The sequence below is a fragment of the Danio rerio genome, chromosome 3 (genome assembly GCF_052040795.2).
Source record: "Danio rerio strain M-AB ecotype USA chromosome 3, GRCz13ab, whole genome shotgun sequence".
Lineage (NCBI taxonomy): Eukaryota > Metazoa > Chordata > Actinopteri > Cypriniformes > Danionidae > Danio > Danio rerio.
The window spans coordinates 61,736,302-61,762,763 of NC_141023.1; the positions used below are offsets into that span (position 1 = coordinate 61,736,302).

Here is a 26,462-nt window from a genome sequence, read left to right on the forward strand (position 1 = left end):
CTGTTTTTTTATCCTTTATTGTAAATGGAAACGGTGCATTTACACAAATAGACTAGATTTGACACTGCTAAGGTACTAAGTGTCTTGTCACTGAAGTGGTACCTTCATGGATTAGACTGTACTTTTGATAAAGATCTAATATTGTATCTGCAGGTTTTAAAAACCAAAGGGACATTTCAGTTTACTATGGTACAAACTGTAATGGTACAAATTAGTTGCAATTCTCTTACATGAAAATGTACTGCCTTATTGACAAAGGTTTGCACCTTCTAACATTGTACCTTTTTTCTGAGTGTGTACATCCCTTTTTGAAAATAATTGTTTTGTATCAGATTTAAGTGAATATTGCTAATCATTTTTGGTGCATGTAATTAAATGCATTAATGCAAGAGCGTGGTCGCATAACATTTAGAAATAGATAGATAATGCATTTAGCTTCAGCAAAATAAACTTACACTAAGTTTTATATATAGTTTTTTATGTTTCTCCTAATTTTTACTGTCTATTAAAATTTATTTTTATATTTTTCCCAACATATTAAGTGTACTCATTTTTGAACCGTGATTTTAAGTTTGATAGATTAGTTCCAGTCTTGTCTTTGGTGCTGACTAATCTAATGTACAGTTGAAGTCAGAATTTTTAGCCCCCCTTTAAATTTTTTTTCATTTTTTAAATATTTCCCAAATGATGTTTAGCAGGGCACGGAATTTTTCACAGTATGTCTGATAATATTTTTTCTTCTGGAGAAAGACTTATTTGTTTTATTTCGGCAAGAATAAAAGCATTTTTTAATATTTTAAACATCATTTTAAAGTCAAAATTATTAGCCCCTTTAAGCTACATATTTTTCAATAGTCTACAGAACAAACCATCGTTATACAATAACTTGCCTAATTACCATAGTTAAGCCTTTAAATGTCACTTTAAGCTGTATAGAAGTGTCTTGAAAAATATATAGTCAAATATTATTTACTGTCATCATGACAAAGATAAAATAAATCCGTTATTATAAACGAGTTATTAATTATGTTTAGAAATGTGTTGAAACATCTCTTCGTTAAACAGAAATTGGGAAAAAAAATAAACAGGGGCTAATAATTCTGACTTCAACTGTATATGCACAAATATATTATTATAAAGCATTCCATAGAAATGTATATTAATTTAAAAGAAAGATCTGTGAGGGGTGTACTTATTTATGCTCAGCACTGTAAAATAAACATATTTATAGCAATTATTGTAATAATAAATTATGAATCATACACCACCACATTTAGCGCATGAAATACACATTGAAAAAATGTGATTTATTGGATTTGCTCATTTTTTTTTAAAGATAAATGTTCGCAAACTATTTATATGGGCTAAATTTAAACAAATTAAGTTGAACGTTACTAAATTTAGTTTGTTTAAATTCAGCCCCATATAAATTGTTTGCAAACACTTACCTTAAAATTTGTAGTAAATCCAATGGATTTTTTTTTCCGAGTAAATTACTATATAACTAAATATTCTTATAAGAGAAGTATTGTTTATAGGTAAAAAATACAAATAAAATAATATAAATTAGCACAGAGCCACAGTGACACCTGGGGACAAAGTGAAGAAACACATCACACTGCATTTGTAAATAAAGATGATTTATTTTATGAATAATAACATAATCAACACAATTTTAGATCAATTTAACCAAAAAGAAAAGCTATTCAAGTGTAAACAAGAGAAAAGAATGTTTTACAAAATAAAAATGATACTAAAAGACAAATTACTTGAACAAATGTTAGTAGGAAAATAAACGTATTAATCAGTAAACATCAGTCATTCACTTTAGGGCTCTTCTGTTTTGTTTAGTACCTGTAGAAGAATTAAGAACAGGATTATGTTATGTACAGCGCAAATATTATAATATGTGTTATTAAATAATATTTATATTATATACAGCATTTCTCTACTGTTACCTTATTAAAGAGCTTAATGCCCAAGTAGTTTGTTGCCATGTTCTTCAGGTTTTTTCCACCACCTACTTTACAGCGCACATATCCATATAGGTTAGCCCACTGCAGCACAACTCCCATGATCACAACCGCCTATGCGCACAAACACACACATTTACAGATACAAAGACACACACGTCCACAAAGACAAAAACACGCGCACACACACATACAAACAAACGTGCAAACACAAATGCACAGATGCAAACAGACACACACAAAGACAGATGAACACACAGACACACATGCACCCACACAGATAGACGGAAACACACAGACGCACACAGACAAAAATGATGAAAACAAACACACACACAAACACACACACACAGAAGCAAGCACAAACATGCGCACACACACAGACGCAAGCACACAGACACATGCACAAACATGCGCGCACACAGGCAAAAACACACAAAGACACAGTCAAACAAACATAAACACGCACACACACACAAAACAGACGCATATACGCAAGCACAGACAAACAAACACACACACACAAAAACACACACAGACACAAACACAGAAACACACACACACAAACATGCACGCACACACACAGTCAAACAAACACAGACAGACAAGCATGCACACAGACAAAGACACAAACACACGTGCAAGCAAGCACACAAACAAAAACATGCACACAAACACAGTCAAACAAACCCATAGACAAACACACACACACAGACGCAAGCACACAAACAAACACGCACACAGACAAAAACACACAGACGCACACAGACAAAAATGACGAAAACAAACACACACACACACACACACACACACACAGAAGCAAGCACACAGTCAAACAAACACACACAGATGCAAGCACAAACATGCACACGCACAGACGCAAGCACACAGACACATGCACAAACATGCGCGCACACACAGGCAAAAACACACAAAGACACAGTCAAACAAACATAAACACACACACACAAAAACAGACACATATATGCAAGCACAGACAAACAAACACACACACACAAAAACACACACAGACACAAACACAGACACTGAAACACACACACACACAAACATGCACGCACACACACACACAGTCAAACAAACACAGACAGACAAGCATGCACACAGACACACAGACAAAGACACAAACACACGTGCAAGCAAGCACTCAAACAAAAACATGCACACAAACACACAGATACAATCAAACAAACCCATAGACAAACACACACACACACAGATGCAAGCACACAAACAAAAACATGCACACAAACACACAGATACAATCAAACAAACCCATAGACAAACACACACGCACAGACCCAAGCACACAGACACATGCACAAACATGCGCACACACAGGCAAAAACACACAAAGACACAGTCAAACAAACATAAACACGCACAAAACAGACGCATATACGCAAGCACAGACAAACAAACACACACACACAAAAACACACACAGACACAGAAACAGAAACACACACACACACACAGTCAAACAAACACAGACAGACACACAGACAAAGACACAAACACACGTGCAAGCAAGCACACAAACAAAAACATGCACACAAACACACAGACACAGTCAAACAAACATAAACACGAACACACACAAAAACAGACGCATATACGCAAGCACAGACAAACAGACACACACACACAAAAACACACACAGACCCAAACACAGACACAGAAACACACACACAAACATGCACGCACACACACACACACAGTCAAACAAACTCAGACAGACAAGCACGCACACAGACACACAAACAAAGACACAAACACGCGTGCAACCAAGCACACAAACAAAAACATGGACACAAACACACAGACACAATCAAACAAACCCATAGACAAACACACACACACAGACGCAAGCACACAAACAAACACGCACACAGACAAAAACACACAGACGCACACAGACAAAAATGACGAAAACAAACACACACACACACACACAGAAGCAAGCACACAGTCAAACAAACACACACAGATGCAAGCACAAACATGCACACGCACAGACGCAAGCACACAGACACATGCACAAACATGCGCACACACAGGCAAAAACACACAAAGACACAGTCAAACAAACATTAACACGAACACACACAAAAACAGACGCATATACGCAAGCACAGACAAACAAACACACACACACAAAAACACACACAGACACAAACACAGAAACACACACACACACAAACATGCACGCACACACACACAGTCAAACAAACACAAACAGACAAGCATGCACACAGACACACAGACAAAGACACAAACACACGTGCAAGCAAGCACACAAACAAAAACATGCACACAAACACACAGACACAGTCAAACAAACCCATAGACAAACACACACACACAGACGCAAGCACACAAACAAACACGCACACAGACAAAAACACACAGACGCACACAGACAAAAATGACGAAAACAAACACACACACACACACAGAAGCAAGCACACAGTCAAACAAACACACACAGATGCAAGCACAAACATGCACACGCACAGACGCAAGCACACAGACACATGCACAAACATGCGCACACACAGGCAAAAACACACAAAGACACAGTCAAACAAACATAAACACGCACACACACACAAAACAGACGCATATACGCAAGCACAGACAAACAAACACACACACACAAAAACACACACAGACACAGAAACAGAAACACACACACAGTCAAACAAACACAGACAGACACACAGACAAAGACACAAACACACGTGCAAGCAAGCACACAAACAAAAACATGCACACAAACACACAGACACAGTCAAACAAACATAAACACGAACACACACAAAAACAGACGCATATACGCAAGCACAGACAAACAGACACACACACACAAAAACACACACAGACCCAAACACAGACACAGAAACACACACACAAACATGCACGCACACACACACACAGTCAAACAAACTCAGACAGACAAGCACGCACACAGACACACAAACAAAGACACAAACACACGTGCAAGCAAGCACACAAACAAAAACATGGACACAAACACACAGACACAATCAAACAAACCCATAGACAGACACACACACACAAACATGCACACATAGACAAACACACACACAGACGCAAGCACGCAAACAATCAAGCACAGACAAAAACACACAGACACACACTCGTGCACAGACACATGCCCACAGACCCACAAACACATAGACACACACGCACAAACACAAATACACGTGCACACAAGTGCACAGACGCACACACATGAACATAGACACATACACCAACAAACACGCAGACACAAACACACAAGCGCAATCGTACACAGACACATGCACGCACAAACACATATACACAAACAAGTACACAGACTCATGCACACAAAACACACATGCAGACACACATGCATCAGAGCCTAGAGCTCTCCCACAACATATAGATGCGTTCGAGAGAAGCTGAACACTCACCAGCCACTTTATGTTGAAGGAGAAAAGAGAGCTGAACACAAAGAAAACCCAAAACACGGGACACAAGACCAGACCAAACCAGAAAACCCGGGACTCAGAGTTCGAGACCACATTCTTACTGCTCTCCTATGAGGAGACGGGAATAAAAGAAATGATTTAATCAAAAGCTGAAATTCTCTCATGTTTTTTTAAATGAGTTGATTTACTCTTTTTCTGTGGAATACAGTGGGAGACATTTTAATGCAGCTTTATTCCCCCTATTAACATGATGGTTTACAATAGACAAGCTCCAAAAAAGGACAAAGCAACTCCATAAACGCACGCCCGATGAGCCTGTGGGAATAGGCTGAATGGAAATTAAGGTTTGAGATGTGCGGCAGAGGAGATTTTTACTGTTTTATTATGCGCTGTAAATATGTTTTTCAACTTGTTCTCCTCACAAAAACAGATCATGTGACTTGAGAATGCTTAAATGAGGCATTTTAGTATTCTTAGAACAAATCAATACGGGTTTGGATGGAATGATCACAGAATAGAATGTTTGTTCTATTAATTTTGGAACATCCTGACTCAAAAGAACATACAATGGGGGAAATAAGTATTGAATGTGTCATGTTGTCCTGGGAGTGATATTTCTAAAAGTGCTGTTGTAATGGAACTGAACCAGATTTTGGTAAAAACTATAGGTGGGCATGGATTTTTTTTAATCTAGATTAATCTCACTGTAATCTTGGAATTAATCTAGATTAAAATAGCTCATTTGAATTCTGCCGAAGGCATTCAGAATATGTGTGCTACCCAAATAATGACTAAAAGTAAGGAACGTGTAAGGGTTTCTCAAGCCAGGTGGCGCATTAGACCATGGGCTTATCTCCTGTTTCCAAAATGAATCACAAACTGCTTGAGAAACTGTTTTACTATGATAATGAAAATAAACAATGTTCAATAAGATGTGCTTGTGTTTACCAATGGTTTATTCATTTAAACACATATTCTGAACTGTAGGCCTACATAAGCTCCAAACAGATTTTGATCACCTTAATCCGACGTAAGTCATAACTGAACTAAACAGAAATGGAATTAAGACGTGGAGTATGCAGATATTAGTGGCATTATTGACAACGCAACCAAACTATTACCGGCCTGTAGGACTTTTCACCATATTTTTCAACAAGATCCACACACACAGCTGTCAGTAAAGAACCGCGCACACACACATCGCAAAATGCTGACGTTTTTTTCTTTCTATTTGGCGTGCGTTACTAAATTCCATAACACTCTCACCAGCCCTTACTCCTTATTTGCGTCTAATACCCCAGTTTGTCACAGGGGCATGAAAGAAATGTTCATGAGTGAAACTGCCAAACTGCAGTTAAAGTCACCCAAAATTACAGGAAACTTTCATGAAAGCACTTCACGTAAACACTTTAATTATATTATTGTCTATTAAGGCAATTACTAATGTTAAGGCAATTCAAAAAGATCACAGATATCCATGTAAGCGCGGTCAGTAGTGTCTTCGAAGTATTCCAGAAGGGCATCCTGATGATTTGATTCGAAAGGGCACTTTTTTGTCAGACGGCTCACCGGTTTGACTTTCAATCCCCGTCATTCATTTTAAAAAGCACCCGGTTCATTTTAATTGTGTGTTTTACTCGAACGCATAAACTCTACAGGTGCCTGATAGTTAAGGCTGATTTATACTTCTGCGTCAAACGCATGTGTATGCTACGGCGTTGACGCATAGCTCTTGGTTATGGCCGTCGGCATCGCAGACGTGCACCTTTCAAAAAATTTAACTACACGTCACAACAACGCGTAACGCAAGCTCTGGTATTGGTCGGCTTGGTAGCGCTGACGAGTCTGGGCGGGACCGATAGCCGTGTGTATGGCGCGACCCCGATGGAGCGATTGTTTACAAGTGTGGATTCCCGTGAAGGAGCTCCGGATGGAAAGTTTTGTTTTGTGTTTACCTCATAGTTAAAGTTGTTGCACGTCCGCCGGTTCCTGCCTCAAAATGAGCAAGGAAGTGTTAATGCAGACCAACAGAGACAGCGCGCAGAAGTATAAATGCACAGCTAGCGCGTTGCATGCGCCATTACGCCGGTCACTTGACACAGAAGTATAAACCAGGCTTTAGATGTGGAGCTAACTTTAATCAGATTCACTCTAGTGAACTGCATCCAAGTTAGCACATCACGTTTGATGTGGTAATTTCACAGTAGGACTACGCACAGGTTCGAAGACTCGTACTCGCCATCCAACGGTGCAATTTGTTCAGGTATACATCCGCGCTAAAATATCAAGGTGAAAGTCTCCATATAATGTGCATAGAATAGACCCAGTTCCCATCCCAACTTTGAGATAAGATTAACACCGATATTTTTTTATCACCCGATAAGAGTCTTGCGATAACGTAGTACGTTAACGTTGATAACTGCCCACCACTATTAAAAACCCAAACAATCCAAACATTTAAATAAAATAATACTAATAATACTAACAAATACAACAGGGTTTTTAGCAAATAATATTAATAATACTAACAAATACAGCAGTATGTGCTTGAACCCCTAACGAAATAAAAAATAAGTTGTGTAATAACAATGAAATGACACAAGGATAATGTAATGAACTTCCGAAACATTTAATACTTTATATAAAGGGCTTTTTTGGTGATGGCAGCTTAAAGACCCCTCTCATATGGAGACTGAAGTCTCATGCATTGCTCAGGTGTGAGTTTTTCCACAGACTTCAACAGAGTGTAAAAATCTTGATGGTTCTGTAGGTCTCGTCAATCAAATCTGATATTTAATGAGTATTTTCTATTGGATTCAAGTCAGGTGATTGGCTGGGCCATTCTACAGCTTAAGTTTCATTCTCTGAAAGCATCTAATAGTTTCCTTGGCTTTGTTTTGGATCATTTTCTTTCTGGAATGTCCACCCGGGTTTCATTTTCATCCTCCTGCTAATGTAGATGTTGGACTGAAGCAGCTGATATTAATTTACAATGATGAAGGGAAGAGGGTTGCAGAGAAACTACTGAGAGATTTCAGTTGCGGTGTCGACTTTTTTTGCCTTTGCACACCTTCCTTGTTCATGTGTTCAATACTTTTCCCCTGCGTCATTTCATCTTATAAACATAACTTCATTTGTTAACTAATTAGATTTGTTTTCTTTAATTGTCACCAACATCCGGTGAAAATTTCAAGTCAACTGCACCTTTAGAAATATGTTTTCTGAGAAAACTGGTGACGCGTTTAATATTTATTTCCCCCACTCTATCTCTCTCTTTAAAATAATGACACAACTTGAAGGTGTCGCTAACACCGACAGTGACAAAACAGGACCATTAAACTTTGATCGAGACGTGATAAAAGTTAGCTGCAGCTATATATTAAAGTTGCACATTACCTCTGTAATGTTAGTCACGATCGTAAACTCGACTTTTATTATGCGCTTACTTTCCAAAGTTGCAGATATTGGTCATTTCCACCTGTAATACAGTAAGGTGTCGAGACTCACCGGTCTAGATTCAAACATCCAATGACTGCGACCTTCTTCATCAACCTGATTCCACCATCTCAAGCCCACCAGCAGCCGTCCTGTCACATTCTCAAATAGAAAAAAAGAGAGAAACACGCTGAAATTTACCATATAAAGAGTCTTTACAGCATTTTGCTTCTATATTCTGAGTCAAAGAGGATTTAATGTTAATAAATGTTTACAGATTTTTATTCGGTTAGTTGAAACATACACTACCTGACAAAAGTTTCAAAGCCTACCCAAGTTTTAGGAACTACATATAATAACTTGACTTCTAGTTGATCATTTGGTATCAGAAGTGGCTTATATGAAATGCAAAGGCCTCTAGATTACATTCATTTTAGCAAAATAAAATAGGATCATGCCTTGATTTTTAATGATTTAATTAGGACAGTAAGGTCTGACTTTGCTTAGGCAAAAGTCTTGTCACTGAACAGAAATAATGTCCAGTATATAATATAAAGTCATGCTGCAGTGGAGAAAGAATGAATATAGTGTATGACTCCCATGAGCTTGGAGGACTGCATCCATACATCTCTGCAATGACTCAAATCACTCATTAATAAAGTCATCTGGAATGGTAAAAGAAAGTGCAGGACTCCCAGAGTTCATCAAGATCCATTGGATTCATCTTCAGTGCCTCCTCCTTCATCTTACCCCAAACATGCTCAATAATGTTCATGTCTGGTGACTGGGCTGGCCAATCCTGGAGCACCTTGACCTTATTTGCTTTCAGGAACTTTGATGTGGAGGCTGAAGTATGAGTAAGAGCGCTATCCTGCTGAAGAATTTGCCCTCTCCTGTGGATTGTAATGTAATGGGCAGCACAAATGTCTTGATACCTCAGGCTGTTGATGTTCCCATCCACTCTGCAGAGCTCTCGCACAACCCCATACTGAATGTCACCCCAAACCATGATTTGTCCTTCACCAAACTTGACTGATTTCTGTGAGAATCTTGGGTCCTTGCGGGTTCCAGTAGGTCTTCTGCATTATTTGTGATGATTGGGATGATGTTCAACAGATGATTCATCTAAAAATTCTACCTTCTGCCACTTTCCCAAATGATCAACTAGAAGTCAAACTATTATTGGCTGCTCTTACAACTGGGATCGACGACAAGACTTTTGTTAGGTAGTGTACTTGGCTTTAATTAATGTCATAATGTTTTCAGCCAAAATGTACAACTGTGTAATAGAAGAAGAAAGTACTAAAATAAAATAAAAAATTAGCTGAACTAACTTTTTACTTAGGGTTAAAGACAAAATTTGTAGTCCTCCTGTGAAATCTGACCTCTTTTCAAAATGTTTCTCATTTGCTCTTTAACTGATTTTGTTCCCAACAGATTTAGATTTAATAGACTTATTTTGTCTTATCTATAATGACAGTACATACTATTTTACCAGCTATTTTGTGAGATACGGGTGTTCAGCTTAAAGTGCAATTGAAAGAAATAACTCAGTAAATTATGTTAATTAGGCAAGTCATTGGACAACAGGGGTTTGTTCTGTACCCTATAAAATTAAAATAATTATTTAAGAAGCTAATAATATTGCCCTAACATTTTTTTTTCAACAACATAACACTGCTGTTATTCCAGCCAAACAAAAAATAGTACTTTTTCCAACAAAAAAAAGTAGTAAAAGTACTAAAAAGAAGTACTAAAATAGCAAATGGAAAAATAAGAAATATTGTGCCAAAAGAATGACAGTTGCCATATGAAATCAAAGGAACATTGATTAAGTAAACTTATGATTTCATGTTGACTCCATGCTCACCTTTACTGTCCAGAAGTCACATGAGAGGAGTAAAATGATGGTAACCATGTTGGCAATAAAACTTCGGCTGAGTAACTCACAAAAGAGGTAAATCAGGATGGCACTTGTGCGGAAGAAGAGGTGAAAGAAGCAGGCCAGAGGATGTCTGAGGGAAAAAAACAACATGTGACTTACTGTATGGAATTATTTAAACCCAATAAATGCTAATTCTAACTTAAAAGCTAAAGAAAATGCTAAAAAAAAATTTAAATAATATAAAAAGCAGTGCATTGAGACTGTTGAGTTTTACTGGTCCGGTGTAAAAAAAAAAAAAATTAATAAAAAAAAAAATAAAAATAAATATATATATATATATATATATATATATATATATATATATATATATATATATATATATATATATATATATATAATTATTATATATAATTGTTATTTTCTAACTACTATTTTCTAACTGTGTATATATATATACATATATATATATATATATATATATATATATATATATATATATATATATATATATATATATATATATATAGTTAGAAAATAAGGCCTTTTTGTGTGTTAAAAAGAAAATAATAATATTGTAACAATAATATAACCTATATTAATGTAAAAAAATAATTATATATATATATATATATATATATATATATATATATATATATATATATATATATATATATATATATATATATATATCTGAGTATATATATATTAGAGAAAGTGCCGAGAAAGTGTCAAGAGAAGTTGAATTTACCTTATGGCAAGAAAGCTATGTATAATTTGCCTCATTTCCTAACTCAAATTTGAAACTCACTTGATGTTTGATTTCTTCTCTCTAAATGCATTTTCGTCCTCATGAAATAATGGCACTTCACCCTGAGAATCCTTCAAAATAAACATTGAATCAGTCAAGAATTCAGCTCTACACAGCCGGCAGTTATGTTTGTATAGTTACAGTTTCCTTAATATTGCATCTTCTAGAGATAGATAAACTTAATATAAATAGGGATCATAACATATTTCTTTAAAGGAAATATAAGTGAAAACTCACCTGTCGGATCATGTTGACGCAGGTAGTTTTATTTCCTGATGACGTGTATGTAAACAACACGTGTCCGCTCTATGGGAAACAAACCTTACTGATAAAGAATTTCATTGTCTTCCTTTAGGGGGCGTTCGGTGGCTCATAATTCAGTTCATCACATGTCATCCAATGACTTTTTTTTATCTTATTGCAGATGTTTTATCACATTATATAAACTACGAAAAACGTTACACGACCTACCTCAGAAATCTTAAAATGTTTATTTATTTTTTTCTAATTGATGATTTTCGTATCACTCAAAAACGATTGTGATTGGTCGGTTACCTGAATTGACGGTTGGAAAAATCATCTTATGACAACTCTGTCGAGAAAAAGAAAGAAAGAAAGAAAGAAAGAAAGAAAGAAAGAAAGAAAGAAAGAAAGAAAGAAAGAAAGAAAGAAACTAATTCAGGAATGAGAACAACTCAAAAGATTCAAAGTAAGTCAACATTCCATTTGTCTGGTCAGATTTACACAATATGACGTTATTTACGTAAAATCGTGACGCTAATATAATATCTTATTATCATCATGTCTTATTGTCATCCCTTTATCACAGAGCTGGTTGATAACATTGTTGACATTTCAGCTTGGAATTATAAGCTTCTATCTGCATTCTAAATGAGCTTCAAAGTTTTTGCATTCCATATAGCAAACAATATGTGTGTAACGTTAAAAAAATTTTTTTCAAATAAAAAAGTTATAAATTGTAAACAACTTATAAATAAACATCCCATAAAGTAAATAAGCTATCATTTAATAAGAATATGTCAATGACTTAATTTTGACAAAAATGTCAGACAGAACCTTATAATTCTAAGGTGACGATTTGTCTTTTATGAGCCATAGTTGAAATATATTATACACCATTTTTAAATATATCCAGTTGTATACAAACAAAACTATATATTTTATGTCAGGAACAGAGATTAAAATGCATATTTGGATTATTTATCCTTTATTAGACGCAGTGGCACAGTGAGTAGCACGTTCGCCTCAAAGCAAGAAGGTCACTGGGTTGCTGGTTTGAGCCTCAGCTCAGTTGACGTTTCTGTGTGGAGATTGCATGTTCTCCCTGTGTTCGTGTGGGTTTCCTCTGGGTGCTCTGGTTTCCCCCACAGTCCAAAGACATGCGGTACAGGTGAATTGGGTAGTAATCATAGCTGATATTTTGCTGTATATGTATAGCAAAACATCTGTTTACTATACATGAGCAGGTAAAGTAGCATACTATACTTTATCCAGTGGTTTGATCATAATAGTTTTAACTAATCATTTACATACTGCTCAACACTAGTGTACTTCATCTAAATTCGGACCCACTTACATTCATTCATTTAATTTCCTTCCGCTTAGTCTCTATTTCAGAGGTCTCCACAGCGAAATGAACCGTCGAACCCACTTACAGTAGTTGTCTAAATATTAGTTTTTTTATTGATCCATATAGAATTAGACTTGTTAGGCAATTTAACTGAGGAGAATGTGGACCAAGTTTAACTTAAAACTTTTAACTTTTAATCGTCAATAAATGTGATTGAGGACCTTTGTGGACTTCTATCAGAAATACATTTAAACAGGTTAGCAATAGGTGAAGCTGCTGATGCTGTTTGTGAAGCTGTTTATTAAGCCTCTTCTGAGATTTTGACAGATTTAAGGTGTTTTATTTCATTTGATTTTGTCTAAGGCTGTGATTGAAGTCAGTTTTGAGTCTTGTGCTGTCGCCTCACAGCAAGAAGGTCGCTGGGTCGCTGGTTCAAACCTTGGCTCAGTTGGTGTTTCTGTGTGGCATTTGCATGTTCTCCCTGCCTTCGCGTGGGTTTCCTCTGGGTGTTCCGCTTTCCCCCACAGTCCAAAGACATGTGGTACAGGTGAATTGGGTAGGCTAAATTGTCTGTAGTGTATGAGTGTGTGTGTGAAAGTTTGTGTGGATGTTGCCCAGAGATGGGTTGCGGCTAGAAGGGCATCCGCTGCGTAAAAACTTGCTGGATAAGTTGGCGGTTCATTCTGCTGTGGTGACCCCGGATTAATAAAGGGACTAAGCTGACAAGAAAATGAATGAATGAAAATGTGAATATGTTGAGATTCAGTGACAAGTGCATTTATTATGAGCTTATATTAGTGTAGAATTTCACAGTGACTTGTTTTAACTCTAGAATACAGTCGAAACAAATAATCATTGAACAACTCATAAACTCAACATTTCGAGCTGAAACAAAGAAGATCTCTAAGCTGAGTTGACTCATTTTTAAGTTTAACCAACTTGAAGTGTTTTACAGTATGATTATCTTTTTAGATGCTTGCCTAATTGCTTTTTATTTATTAAAAACGTGCATAAACACCACACCATACTGGAAAACACCATTTTCCTGTCCATCAATTAAAATGTTTGGGCTTGCTGATGTTTTTGGGTAAAGACATTGTAGTGAAATTGGAGTAATTCAGATGTCAGTGGTAAATGTAGCAAAATGGTGGAAACTATTTAGAGTGCCTTTCTTCGGTACCATTGTATATATACTGAAGTAGCATGGTATTACAACCCGGCAACATTGAGTAACTACATTTAAGTCAGCATGAAACAAAAGTTAAGATTGTCTTTTTTTCGCTGTCATGATGTACATCCACTTGAAATGGTTTCTGAAATGAGAAAAAAGGGCAGTGCATGATTTCTTCCTTTCGGAACCGAATGGTTCGTTGGAGCACACATACGTCCAGAGAAGGAAAGTAACTAAGTAAAAATACTTTGTTACTGTACTTGAGTAGATTTTTCTAGTATCAGTACTTTACTCCGCTATTTATTTTTTTGACAACTTTTTACTTTAACTCCTCACATTTTTACACAAGTATCTGTACTTTCTACTTCTTACATTTTTAAAATTGGTCTTGTTACTATTGTTTTAATGTGTTTTGTGAAATTTGAACGCCTTTTTGATTCAATCAATCTATTTTTGCCATTGCGCGCATGCATGCTGCAGTGAATGGCTTTTTCAACCTATGATCACACGCCATAACGCTTGTTTATTAAGCTTTCCACGGGAACAACAAGAATGTGAACTTGCATGTGACAGGGAGTCAGCTATAAACATGACTGATGTCATGACTGATGTCATGTTTATAACGGGTAATAAGATGCTTTTTGGTCAATCGGATCACAGGTAAGCAAGACACATTTCTGTTCAAATCTGGCATTTAAATGGGGTTGCAGTCTTTTGTCCATTTCCGAACATGTACAGTACAGTACTTCTCTGATCTTTCAATCTTATGCCGCAAAAAAAACTTTACAATCACATGCTTTTTGTCTGCATTTGTACAATTGGTACTAAAGCAATGAAATAGTTTATGAGTATGTTATAAATTTATTGTCTTTGTTTCCAACGAGTTCATATTTCGTAGTATAGAAATGTAAGTTAGATGTATAGATGTAGATGTATAGTGTAATTACTACCGCGAAACTAAAACAGGGCGTGGTAATGAATACTTTTTACTTAAGTACACATTTCATGCCGTACTTCTTTACTTTTACTTGAGTACAAAAGTGTAGTCAGTACTTCAACTTTTACCCGAGTTGTTTTAAACATGAGTATCTGTGTCATGACTGTCTGTAACCACCAGAGGGCACTGTAGTTCGCTAATGAACTCTGTGAGCGAACTACAGTTGCCAAAGACTACAGCTGCGTCCCAAATGGCACACTATGCACTCATGCACTATGTACTTATGCACTTACACACTCAACAGGATAGTATATGTATGTAGTGTCGTCCCAAATGGCACACTAATGTTTTTTTACTAAGCGGAAATTCAAACCGCTTCCCTGATGACTTTGTCGGTCGCCAAATCAGTGAAATAAATGACCAAACTATCAAATAAAACCTGCCGTGAGTATAACCGCGTTCACCATCGGGAGGCGCTATAATCACTCTCGTAGGAGAATTTTGCTTTCACCATCCAAAATAAATAGTTATCCAACATGTGCGCCCGATAGCTCCGCCTCTTCCGCTACGCAAGCAAACCTGCGGTCGTTGTGTGCATGAAGTGTCCATCATTCCACACTTCATTTTAGCGGCTGAATGAGTGCATCATCCGGGTAATTAAAGTGCACTTATTACTTTTAGTGTTTTCAGTGTGAACGCACTACTTACACTATTTATACTACAAAATGGCGTAGAATAGTGCATAAGTATGCGATTTGGGACGCAGTTTACAAGTTCATACATACCTCACGCACACACCTGGAACCCACTTAAACTGATTGCATCACAGCTGTCTCCATTTTCCTGTTGATTCATGGACTATTTATACACCATTCACCCATTGTTTGTCAGTTCGTCGTTCGTTTTGTTTAGTATGTTGTTCCTGAGATGTGTTTTGTATCCTGCCGTAGTTCCTGAGCCTTGTTCTAGTTATTCTGCCATAGTTCCTTGTTTTGTTTGTTTGTTGTTATTTTGTTACTTTGAATTTTTGGATATTCTTGGTTTTTCTGTTGCTTCATGATATCATCATTAAATGCAATTGGATCTAACACCTTTTTGTCTCCGTCCTGCCAACATATCGTGACAATCTGTACTTCTACTTGAGTAAAGTATCTGTGTACTTTTGCCATCTCTGCATACCTTATTTATAACAGCACAAAAATATACATATGAAAATAAGGAAAGTACATTTTGATTTCATGCCGACTTTAAGGGGAAACATATTGAGAGAGAAAGAGAGAGAGGTAATGTTGCAATACACTTTTTTTTCTTTTTTTGCTTTTGCTATGTCATGTTTTCGTGAAAGACAAAAGTACGTAATGGAGGCTTAACAGCTGGTCCATTAAATGCTTTACAGTCGTCTAAAAGTCTGCTTTTAGTGTCATTGTGGTAGATGTTTTACTGACAAAACAGCTTGTGAATTTTTCACCAAGTTAAATCATGAGCGCTCATGTGACAGTCAGCGGCAGACCAAAGGTCGCTCTGCTTTTCTTCTACCCATTCCTTTCATGATGGCTCTTGGACACAACGTTCTGCTTTTCTTTTGCATTTCACCCTTTGCCAATGCACTCTACAAGCAATGGATTCCAGACACCAACTTTGAAAATGCGACCAACTGGGACAAAGGGTCTGTACCCTGCGGGAATGACCAAGTGGAGTTTTTAGCAAATAGGAAAGTGTCGGTGTATGTAGAAACAGCTCACACTATTACCGGGATGAGCTTGCCTGTGGATGGAGAACTGATTTTGGCGTCTGGCGCTGGGTTTACTGTGCGAGAAGGTGGAGATCCAGGCTGTGGATCTGGAGTGACGGCTCAATTTAAAGACTCTGAATCGCTGAAATGGTTCGACCCGTCCCTGTGGGTGGCTGCGACCACTATTGACGACCTGCACAGAGGTACATTCCAGTTTTCAGTTCACGAGGAGAGTGTACCATGCCAGAATGATGATGTCGTATTTCGAGACGCCACCTCATTCCGTGTGGAGATTTCATCAGATCATGACGTGCCTGTGAAGAGTGTGTCTGTACTTGGGAAAAAGTTTACCAGCAGCTCTGAGTTTTCTCAGTATCTGTCATCTAGTTCTGGCAAGCTACAGTTTCATGGCACTGCAACCATTAGCATCAGCAGTTCAGGATGTGGCGAAATCTCCGGCTGCATCTGCGATAACTCTAGGAATCGTGAGAAGATCTGTGCAAACGTGAGATGCGATACTCTCGAGTGCAAGAAACCCCTGCATGCACTGGGACATTGCTGCAATGTTTGTGGCGCTCTTGTCTACGTTCAGTTCTCTTCGAGCTTCAACTTTGAGTCGTATCGCCAGCGGCTCCAGCACCTCTTTCTCAACACGGACAAATACAGATCTGTACAGATGGCCATGTCGAAAGTGTCCAGAGAGCAGAGGCTGCTGGGAGTGATTCCTTTCGGAGCCACTCAGGAAATTCAGGTGCTGCTGCTGGACCAGAAAACCGGACTGGAATCTGGGAATCTGGCTGAGACTCTTGCTCGGGACATAATGAAGGACGTGCACAACCACGGCTCAAACGTTGGCATCAGCAGTGCAGAGTTCCAGGCGTCATCTGGGGCAAGCAGCAGTGACGTGGCTGGGAACAGTGCAGGGGTTGTGGCCGGTGCGGTGTTGGGCTGCCTGGTTATTTTGGGTTTACTTGCAGGCTTTATTCTCCTCTACCGAAGGGGTGTTGTTAAGTTACCAAGAATGCCTAGCATCCCCTCACTAAGCAAATGGAGGAACGGTAGTGACATTGGGGAACTGGGTGGCCCCATGGATCATGGCTTTGACAACCCCATGTTTGACAAGCCCACTATGATGCCGGAACAACCTGAGCTGTATGGGTCAGAGACAATGAACTCTGTCGTCCTAACCAAATCAGGAGTGCATTTTGTGAATCCTGTTTATGATGAAACCGATTTTAATGGATGAAAGGTGTAGTTTCAGATGATTGGATAGGGGATGTTGAAACAAAATAAGCAGAATTAAATCTTAATGTCCTTGTGAAGTTATGTTTTATTAGGTTGTTAAAGTCTCGTCGTGTAATGGGAAGTTCTCACAAGCTTCATTTTCTGAAATTATATACCACATAATCATGTTTCTCTTCATAAATAAATTAAAGGCATGGATTTCTGAGTTTTTGGCAATATTATTTTTTTTTATTTATGCTATATTCTATTCAGAGTTAAGTTTGTGGATTTTAACTTAAATACCAGCTCATTATTTTAGATCATATAAATCACTCCCAAGTAGTATAGCTAAATAGAGTTTATATTATTTATTTACAGTTGAAGTCTGAATTATTGCCCCTCCCCCCTGTTAAAAATTTTCCCCAATTTCTGTTAAACAGAGAGAAAATCTTTTTTCAAAACACTTTTAATCATAATAGTTGTAATAGCTCATTTCTAATAACGGATCAATTTTTGCCATGATGACAGTACATAATATTTGACTAGATATTTTTTAAGACAATTCTATACAGCTTAAAGTGACATTTAAATGCTTAACCAGGTTAATTAGCCAAGTTAGGGTAATCAGGCAAGGTATTGTATAATGATGGGTTGTTCTGTAGACTATCGGGAAAAAAAATTAGCTAAAAGGGGCTAATAATTTTGTCCTTAAAATGGCTATTAAAAATTTTATAACTGCTTTTATTCTAGCTTAAATAAAACAAATAAGACTTTTTCAAGAAGAGAAAATATTATCAGACTTACTGTGAAAATGTCCTTTCCCTGTTAAACATGATTTGGGAAATATTTAAAAAATAATAATAACAATAAAAAAATCAAAGGGGGTTAATAATTCTGACTTCAACTGCAGGATATATTTTAAAGCATGAATATAGGCTGGTACAATATCAGAAATTATATTTTCCCTCTATCATGTTAAATGAGTTTTCTGAAATTGAACTTGAGTTATCACTGTAAGATGCTAGAGTATCGTGGAAAACATTTGGGTTAATTCAGACTGCCCTTCAACATATTCTAAAGTAGCATGGTATTACAATCTGGCAACATGGAACCACTACATTAAAGAGACGATATGTTGAAAGGCAGAGAGAGCACCTCATTGGATGAACTCATTTTAATTGAGGGCAGGATTTCTATCCAATAAATTAGTTTAGCACCAACTACAAAACAACTATTTACACAATTAAATGCAATTAAGTTGGTCCAACATGGTTTTTATCAAATCAAAGTTTAAATACATTTGTATTTTTGTTTAACTTAAACTTATACTGATACTATCATGTTTGTCTATTGTATCGTACATTTCGAAGTCTCCTAGTTTTATTTTAAGTTATTCTAAACTAACTGAAAGATTTCATGAGTTACAAATACAGTAGATTGAGAATGATCTCAGAACTCAGTTTAGGAGAGTTGTTGCTCATTAAGCAAAGTAACAAACTGCGTTTTTGCTAATCAAGCTGCCAACACCCAAAGCATGGCTGTTTCTGCAAGGTGGCAATCTAAAAACGCAAAACATCACATGAAAATCTTCTAAATCTTCAAACTAAAGTGAAGATTAAACTCGAACTAGTCTTTCTATTAACCCTAAACACCTAAGATTACTCTTATTGTCAACATTTCTCTCTCTTAATTCAATCTCACGCAAAGCATGCTGGGAACCATAAATCCCCTAACCAGATAGCTGGACCAACACAATTCCTTCATGTTGTCCCAACACAAAACGCGTAAGTTAACTTAACGGTTTACAAATTAAAGTGGATTGACCATACAACAAATAAATTGGCTAAAACAATTACAAGAATGCTCCTTTCAGCTCATTTTAAACAGGCAGTTTGAACAAGCAGCAGTACTTTTTTGAGTGAGGGAGGTAACATAGCAATGCTCTTGTTTGTTTTTAGTATATCATGTTGAAACTAAAATCTCAACAGTTGACTCATTAAATATTTAGAGTCACCCTATGTGTGCTTTTAGTGTCTTGTGAATTTTTTTACTTTTCGTAATGGTAAGTAACCCCATGTGCAAATGCGAAGCTCACATAACCCCATATGAAAAGTTTGTTGCCACAACATAACTTTCCATTTTCAAAGAAATCCATCCTCTGTGGACTGTCAGTCCAATTTTAATATTACTGTACATTCATAAATAATGACCTAATAATAATAATAATAATTAAGAATTGAATTAATAACATGGTAACTCAGTGGGTCATAACAGTAACTCAGCAAGAAGGTCGCTGTTCCGAGTCCTGGCTGGGTCAGTTGGCATTTTTGTGTGGAGTTTGCATGTTCGCCCTGTGTTGGTGTGGGTTTTCTCAGGGTGTTCCGGCTTCCCCCACAGTCCAAAGACATGCACTTTAAATTAATTGAATAAGCTAAATTGGCCATAGTGTGTGTGTGTGTGTGTGTGTGTGTGTGTGTGTGTGTGTGTGTGTGTGTGTGTGTGTGTGTGTGTGTGTGAATGAGTGTGTTTGCGTGTTTCCCAATACTGGATTGCAGCTGGAAGGGTATCCACTACGTAAAACTTATGCTGGAATAGTTGATGGTTCATTCCGCTGTGGTGACCTCTGAAATAGAGACTAAGCCGGAAGAAAACTAATGAATTAATTAATAAAATTCAAACATTTCATTAAGATAAACACATTGGTATAAAGGGAACAAACAAATCAAATTTGAATTCAAAGAATCCAATAAGAATGCATATAAAATGAAGAATAGAATATATAAATATATCAAATTAAAAGTAGACAATATTTTAATTATGTTAAAGGGCACCTAGTTTACTACTTTTTAAAGATAAAATATTAATATTATGGTTCTTCTGAGTGTTCCTGTTTAGGTTCAGTTCAAAACACAATTCAGGTTGTTCTTTTATAATGTGTTAAAAAGTGTCATGTTGAGATCATGTTCACAGCTCGTTGTTATAGGGGTGTGTTGCTTCACATGAAAATTAGTTTCAACTTCCCGCCCCAACTTAACAAGAGGGCGGAGCCAAGAGCTCCCCCACTTTGTGTATGGCAACAGACAGGCAGACAGAGAGAAGCAACATGACTGAGAGGACCAGCATTCAGCTGTACATGTACGACTTGGACACAGACCTGAGAAATCAATATTATTAATGTGCCAGAATGTGTCAAGAGAGGTAGTTACAGAATCATTTGTGTCATTAGCCCCTTTCATACAGCGATACCGGTAAATATCCGGAACATTTCCGGAACTACTTTACCGGTATATTAAAAAAAACGCTGTTCACACAGGCGAGGACGTTACGGAATTTTTCCGGAAAAGAGCATTCACACACCCATCGCAAAATGCCGGTAAATTCTGACATCATTAACCAGAAATGACCTCTAAACGGCTGCGCTTGTGTTTGTAAACATTTGACTACATTACAAACTCTTCGGATGGATCAGTATTGAGTACAACTCTAATGAAAACATAGGGTAACACTTTCGCATGTCGAGATGTTCATGATATGTGTGTGTGCTGGCGCTATGGGCGCTCACAGGCACACGCAAAGCTTGAAGGTAAACAAACAACGGATTATCATGAACATTTTATCGATAATTATTTACACAGCATTAAGAAGGAACATAGAAACATTATCTGACTAACATCTAGCAGCTAAAGGTGTCTGGAAAAAATATTCAAAGGCTTTTATTCTCATAAACCGCGCGCACGTGAATGCGTCTGACTGTTCTGATTGGCTAAAGCAGGTGTCTCACGTCAGCCCGTTCTAGACGTGCACGCGCTTATTACGGCAATCTTCCTTCTACATTCACACAGCGCAGCATTCCGGCAAATTACCGGTAATGTTACAACTTCTCTTTCCGGAAAATAGCCAGAACGAATTTACCGGTATTTTCAAAAAGGGCCTGTTCACACATACAACCTTTCCGGAAAATTGCCGGTAATTTTCCGGAAAGGTCTGTATGTGTGAAAGGGGCTATTGTATAGTTTTACAGCCGCGTCATCCGTATAAGGGTGTAATGATTAACCGGTTTCACTATTAACCGCGCTTTAATTCGTCATGGTTAATAATCATAAAGGCTTCTTAAAACCGCGTTTCTGCACGGATCAAAACTGCATGAACTAAACAAAGTTATGCCAACTGTGTGCTAGTTTAAATTTCCAAGCTTGTACACCGAGACTAATAACCACGCACACTGGATTAACTTTGACTGAGGCTATAACTTAGGCAAGTTCGTTATTGCCAATTGAGGAACGCGCAAGCAAAGCAACACACTCACGCTTTAGAGCAGCACCTAATGTGACGAAGCTTCTGTGACCACGGGAAATGCAAACGGCTGAAGTTTAAGGAAGACGCAATGAAAGTGCACATGTTTTCAAACCCACCTAAAGTTACAAACAATGACGGCGATGAGAGTGATCATGTGGTGAATGTTGATCCGGCAGCCGAGATCAATCGAGTGTTTCGGAGAGAGTGCTGAAAGACTTCGTAGATCAGCTGTTGTTAATGGCCCGAGTCTCGATACTTTGTATTCACTGCGTGTTCAGCGCAAATGGCTGCTAAATGTAAAATCTCTGTTGCTCATTCGCAAAGAGAAGATCAAGGCTCTTGTGTTAAGCCCAATGACCCTTACATCCAAAAATAGAGCAAGGGTGATCAGGGTGAGAGTCAACCGCTTTGACTCATACGCTGAAAATGGCGGACGTGAAACAACAAACTGAGGATATGGTAATGCGCGCATGTCTATTAATATTGGTGGGCCGAGGGACTCCAATCCTACGTCAAGGAGTAGTCGATTTCAAAACCGCTACAATTGGTCCACGTTTTTATGTTGGCAAATTGAAAAAAAGGACTGGGTGTGTTTATATCACCCCAATATGACGGTCTATACACTATACCCTCACACGTCTGTCCAAACAGCTTGAAAAGTAGATTTTTCACCATAGGTGCCCTTTAAAATCACCATTTACACTTTTTATCAACCACATAAATGTAAAATGAAGAAATAAAGAAATAAATAGTACTCCAAGTAGTATATTAGACACATTTATAATATCATTTTTAATATATTAACTGTATTAAAGAGACTGTAGAGCAGGGGTGCTCAACCCTGTTCCTCGACATCTACCTTCCTGCAGAATTTCCCTTCAACCTTAATCAAACACAACTAAACCAACTTGAAGGAGCAATTGGTAATTAAAGTCAGGTGTGTTTGCTGAAATCTACAGGAAGGTAAATCTCCAGGAACAGGGTTGAGCACCCATGCAGTAGAGGTACCTTTAACGTTTCAGGATTGGAGTCCTTCAAACAAGGATGAGCATTGGAGTTCCAAAAGATTCAAAATCACCTGCTGTAAATCGCACTTGCATTATTAAGAGCTGTATGTGCTTCCCTATACGTACAGCAGTTTGCACAAATAGATACATTAACACTTTTAGCCAGGTTTACTGTCAAATCTGTTTTTCACTTTAATGGCTACCACGTGAAATATCTTTACAACAAACATATAATCAGACAGACACATTAAAAGACAAACAAACCTCCAAGATAATGAGTTTAATAGTTATCAACGAATGCCATTATAAATAAAGTTGATGTACGCATTATAAAAGATGGCTGTTAATAAATATTGACGTAAGCAGAGACGGGCTTTAAGGAACGTGCTTCCCTGCAGACCTGTACATGTGCTTACTGACAATAGACTTCAGGAAAATGAGTGCTGTGATAAATTAAATGACTCAGCGTTAACGAGAGCTACGCTCCACGTGTTAAATCTCCAGCATCAACTCGCTTAATCATGCGGCACAAAATTCTTCCAATTGCTCATGTTAAAAAAAAAAGAAAATGCTATGGCCAGATACATGTAAACATTATTTGTAACATAATGTGAAGGTGTAGACCAAGGGTTACCAAATGTGGTCATGGAGGGCTGGTGTCCTGCAGAGTTTATCTCCAACCCTAATCAAACACACCTTTAGATTTCTCCAAGACTGAGGCTGTATCCAAAATCGCCCTCTATGCCGTTAAACCCCACAACATACTTCAATTTAAGTTCATTTGAGGCCAAAAAGATCCTCATAAAGTCTGAGTGATGATATACTATTTTTGAACGTTCAGACGCTGCGGTAGGTAGGGTTGCAAAGCTGTCACACCGCTCAAGTGGACTCCTAAACACAACAACAATGGCGACTGAGAGAAATGTACAGTTCCATACAATTATGGAGCAAACCGCCTTGACACACCACATCGCTTTTTACTTGCCATGGACAGAAAGTGATTTGAACCATTTTTAGAACTTTATCAGACATTGATCAATGCTGTTGTGCTTATCGTTCGGTGTGTAACTCAGAATTCGAACACAAATATGAATACAAAGCATGTCAAAAAACGTAGAGTTCCAGGAAACATCCATCGATTCCATAATCATCACAGACCAATAGTAGCTCTAAGGTGTTTAGGACCAAAGCTAACTCCCCCAAAAAGTTTGCTTTGATGACTGGTTTCAGACTTCTTAACAGACTCAAAACAAAATTTGTTGTGGCTGTATTTTCTTTCTAAATTACGTAATTTCAGTTAATTCCTTTTGAAGTTTACCAAGGCCTTAAACAGACACTATTTGAGGGAGCAGCCATTTTTGGTAGCGTCCAAAACCATATTGTTTGCTCAATCAATGCCACTATGCTCTGCAATAACAAGAGTACAATTGAGAAAGGCTGTGTCTGAAATCGCACACTTCCATACTATAAAAAGAGTATGCGAGCCAAGTAACATGACAGAATTCATACAATTCGAAAAACAGTATGTCAGAAGTATCCGAATGACCTACTACTTCAGGCGAGATTCTGAAGTGTGCATCTAATAGATGCTATTCTATCCCATAATGCACCGCAAGAGAATTCATGAATGGGAGTGAAGCGATGCAACTGACAAGGGTAGGTCACGTAATCATGACAAAATGGCGGCTGTAGTACGTCCGAGTTCTATTCATACTTCTCACATTCAGAACGTTCTAAGGGCCAAGTAGTTCATTTAAATTCAAATGCAGTACCTACTGAGTAGTAGGCGATTTCGGACATAGCCGTACACTCAACAGCTTGAGAATACCCATAATGCACTGTGAGAATTCACACTTCGAATTAATTTCCACAAGATGGCGTCCATAGGGCAATCCTATCTGTGTACCTTTTTAAATAAAATAATATTTAATTGTTGAATTGGCATTTTAAAATGAAACGTTATAAAAATGTATTTGTTTCATTGCTCATAGACAGCATGCTAAGTACTAAATAACTATCAGAGAGTCAACATTTTTATTTTAATTTCTTCATTTTATTTTATCAACCAGCAAAGCACAAACTAAACCACATCCCTTCTGTTCCCCCCGTGCTCCAATTCACTTAGTCATTCTCATTCACTCCTTTAAGTGGACTTTTTAGTGAACTAATGTAAGTCATAGTGAATGAGCCTACGGGGCGATTTTTAGATACAGCCAACAATTAGCTTGTTCCGTTGTGTTTGAAAAGGTTGCTGCTAAATTCTGCAGGACACCGACCCTCCAGGGCCAACCATGTTGACCCCTGTTGTAGACAAAAGCTGCGTCCCAAATGGCACACTATACACTATGTACTTATGCACTTACACACTCAAAAGGATAGCATATTTACGTAGTGTCATCCCAAATTAAACACTGTTTTTTTACTAAGCGGAAATTCAAACCGTTTCCCTAATGACGTCTGTTGGTCGCCAAATCAGTGAAATAAACGACCGAATTATCAAATAATACCTGCCGTGAGTATAACCGCGTTCACCATCGGGAGGCGCTGTAATCACTCTCGTAGGAGAATTTTGCTTTCACCATCCAAAATAAATAGTTATCCAACATGTGCGCCCGATAGCTCCGCCTCTTCCGCTACGTGAGCAAACTTGCGGTCGTTGTGTGCGTGAAGTGTCCATCATTCCACACTTCATTTTAGCGGCTGAATGAGTGCATCATCCGGGTAATTAAAGTGCTCTTATTATTTTTAGAGTTTTCAGTGTGAACACACTACTTACACTATTTATACTACAAAATGGCGTAGAATAGTGCATGCGATTTGGGACGCAGCTACAGACTTTTATACTACATACAGAAATCAGATTCTGTTAACCCATTTACTGTATATTTCAGCATTTGTCCTCCATTT

At 37.6% G+C, this 26,462-nt stretch overlaps 3 protein-coding genes across 5 annotated transcripts in view; 2 read left to right on the plus strand and 1 right to left on the minus strand.

The window, feature by feature from the left end:
• Window positions 1–26,462, plus strand: part of otop2 (otopetrin 2) — a 68,206-nt gene that overhangs the window by 9,224 nt on the left and 32,520 nt on the right. The window contains exon 1 of one of the 3 annotated variants that reach the window (XR_015481361.1): window positions 11,924–12,306. The exons of 1 other annotated variant lie outside the window; for it this stretch is intronic. The gene's annotated coding sequence lies outside the window, so the exon portion shown is untranslated. Of the gene's footprint in view, window positions 1–11,923; window positions 12,307–26,462 lie in introns of those variants that run through there. One more of the 3 variants, XM_087245286.1, reaches the window with a different exon arrangement.
• Window positions 1,624–11,883, minus strand: zgc:112148. The gene is given in 7 exon segments (NM_001017729.1): window positions 1,624–1,854; window positions 1,959–2,087; window positions 5,452–5,577; window positions 8,977–9,066; window positions 10,775–10,919; window positions 11,598–11,668; window positions 11,835–11,883. Coding segments are annotated over 7 exon segments (600 nt in total). The 5' UTR covers window positions 11,847–11,883; the 3' UTR covers window positions 1,624–1,827.
• amn (amnion associated transmembrane protein) lies at window positions 16,835–18,471 on the plus strand. The gene has a single exon (XM_087245290.1). The coding sequence runs from the start codon at window positions 16,844–16,846 to the stop codon at window positions 18,272–18,274; it is 1,431 nt and encodes a 476-aa protein (XP_087101416.1). The 5' UTR covers window positions 16,835–16,843; the 3' UTR covers window positions 18,275–18,471.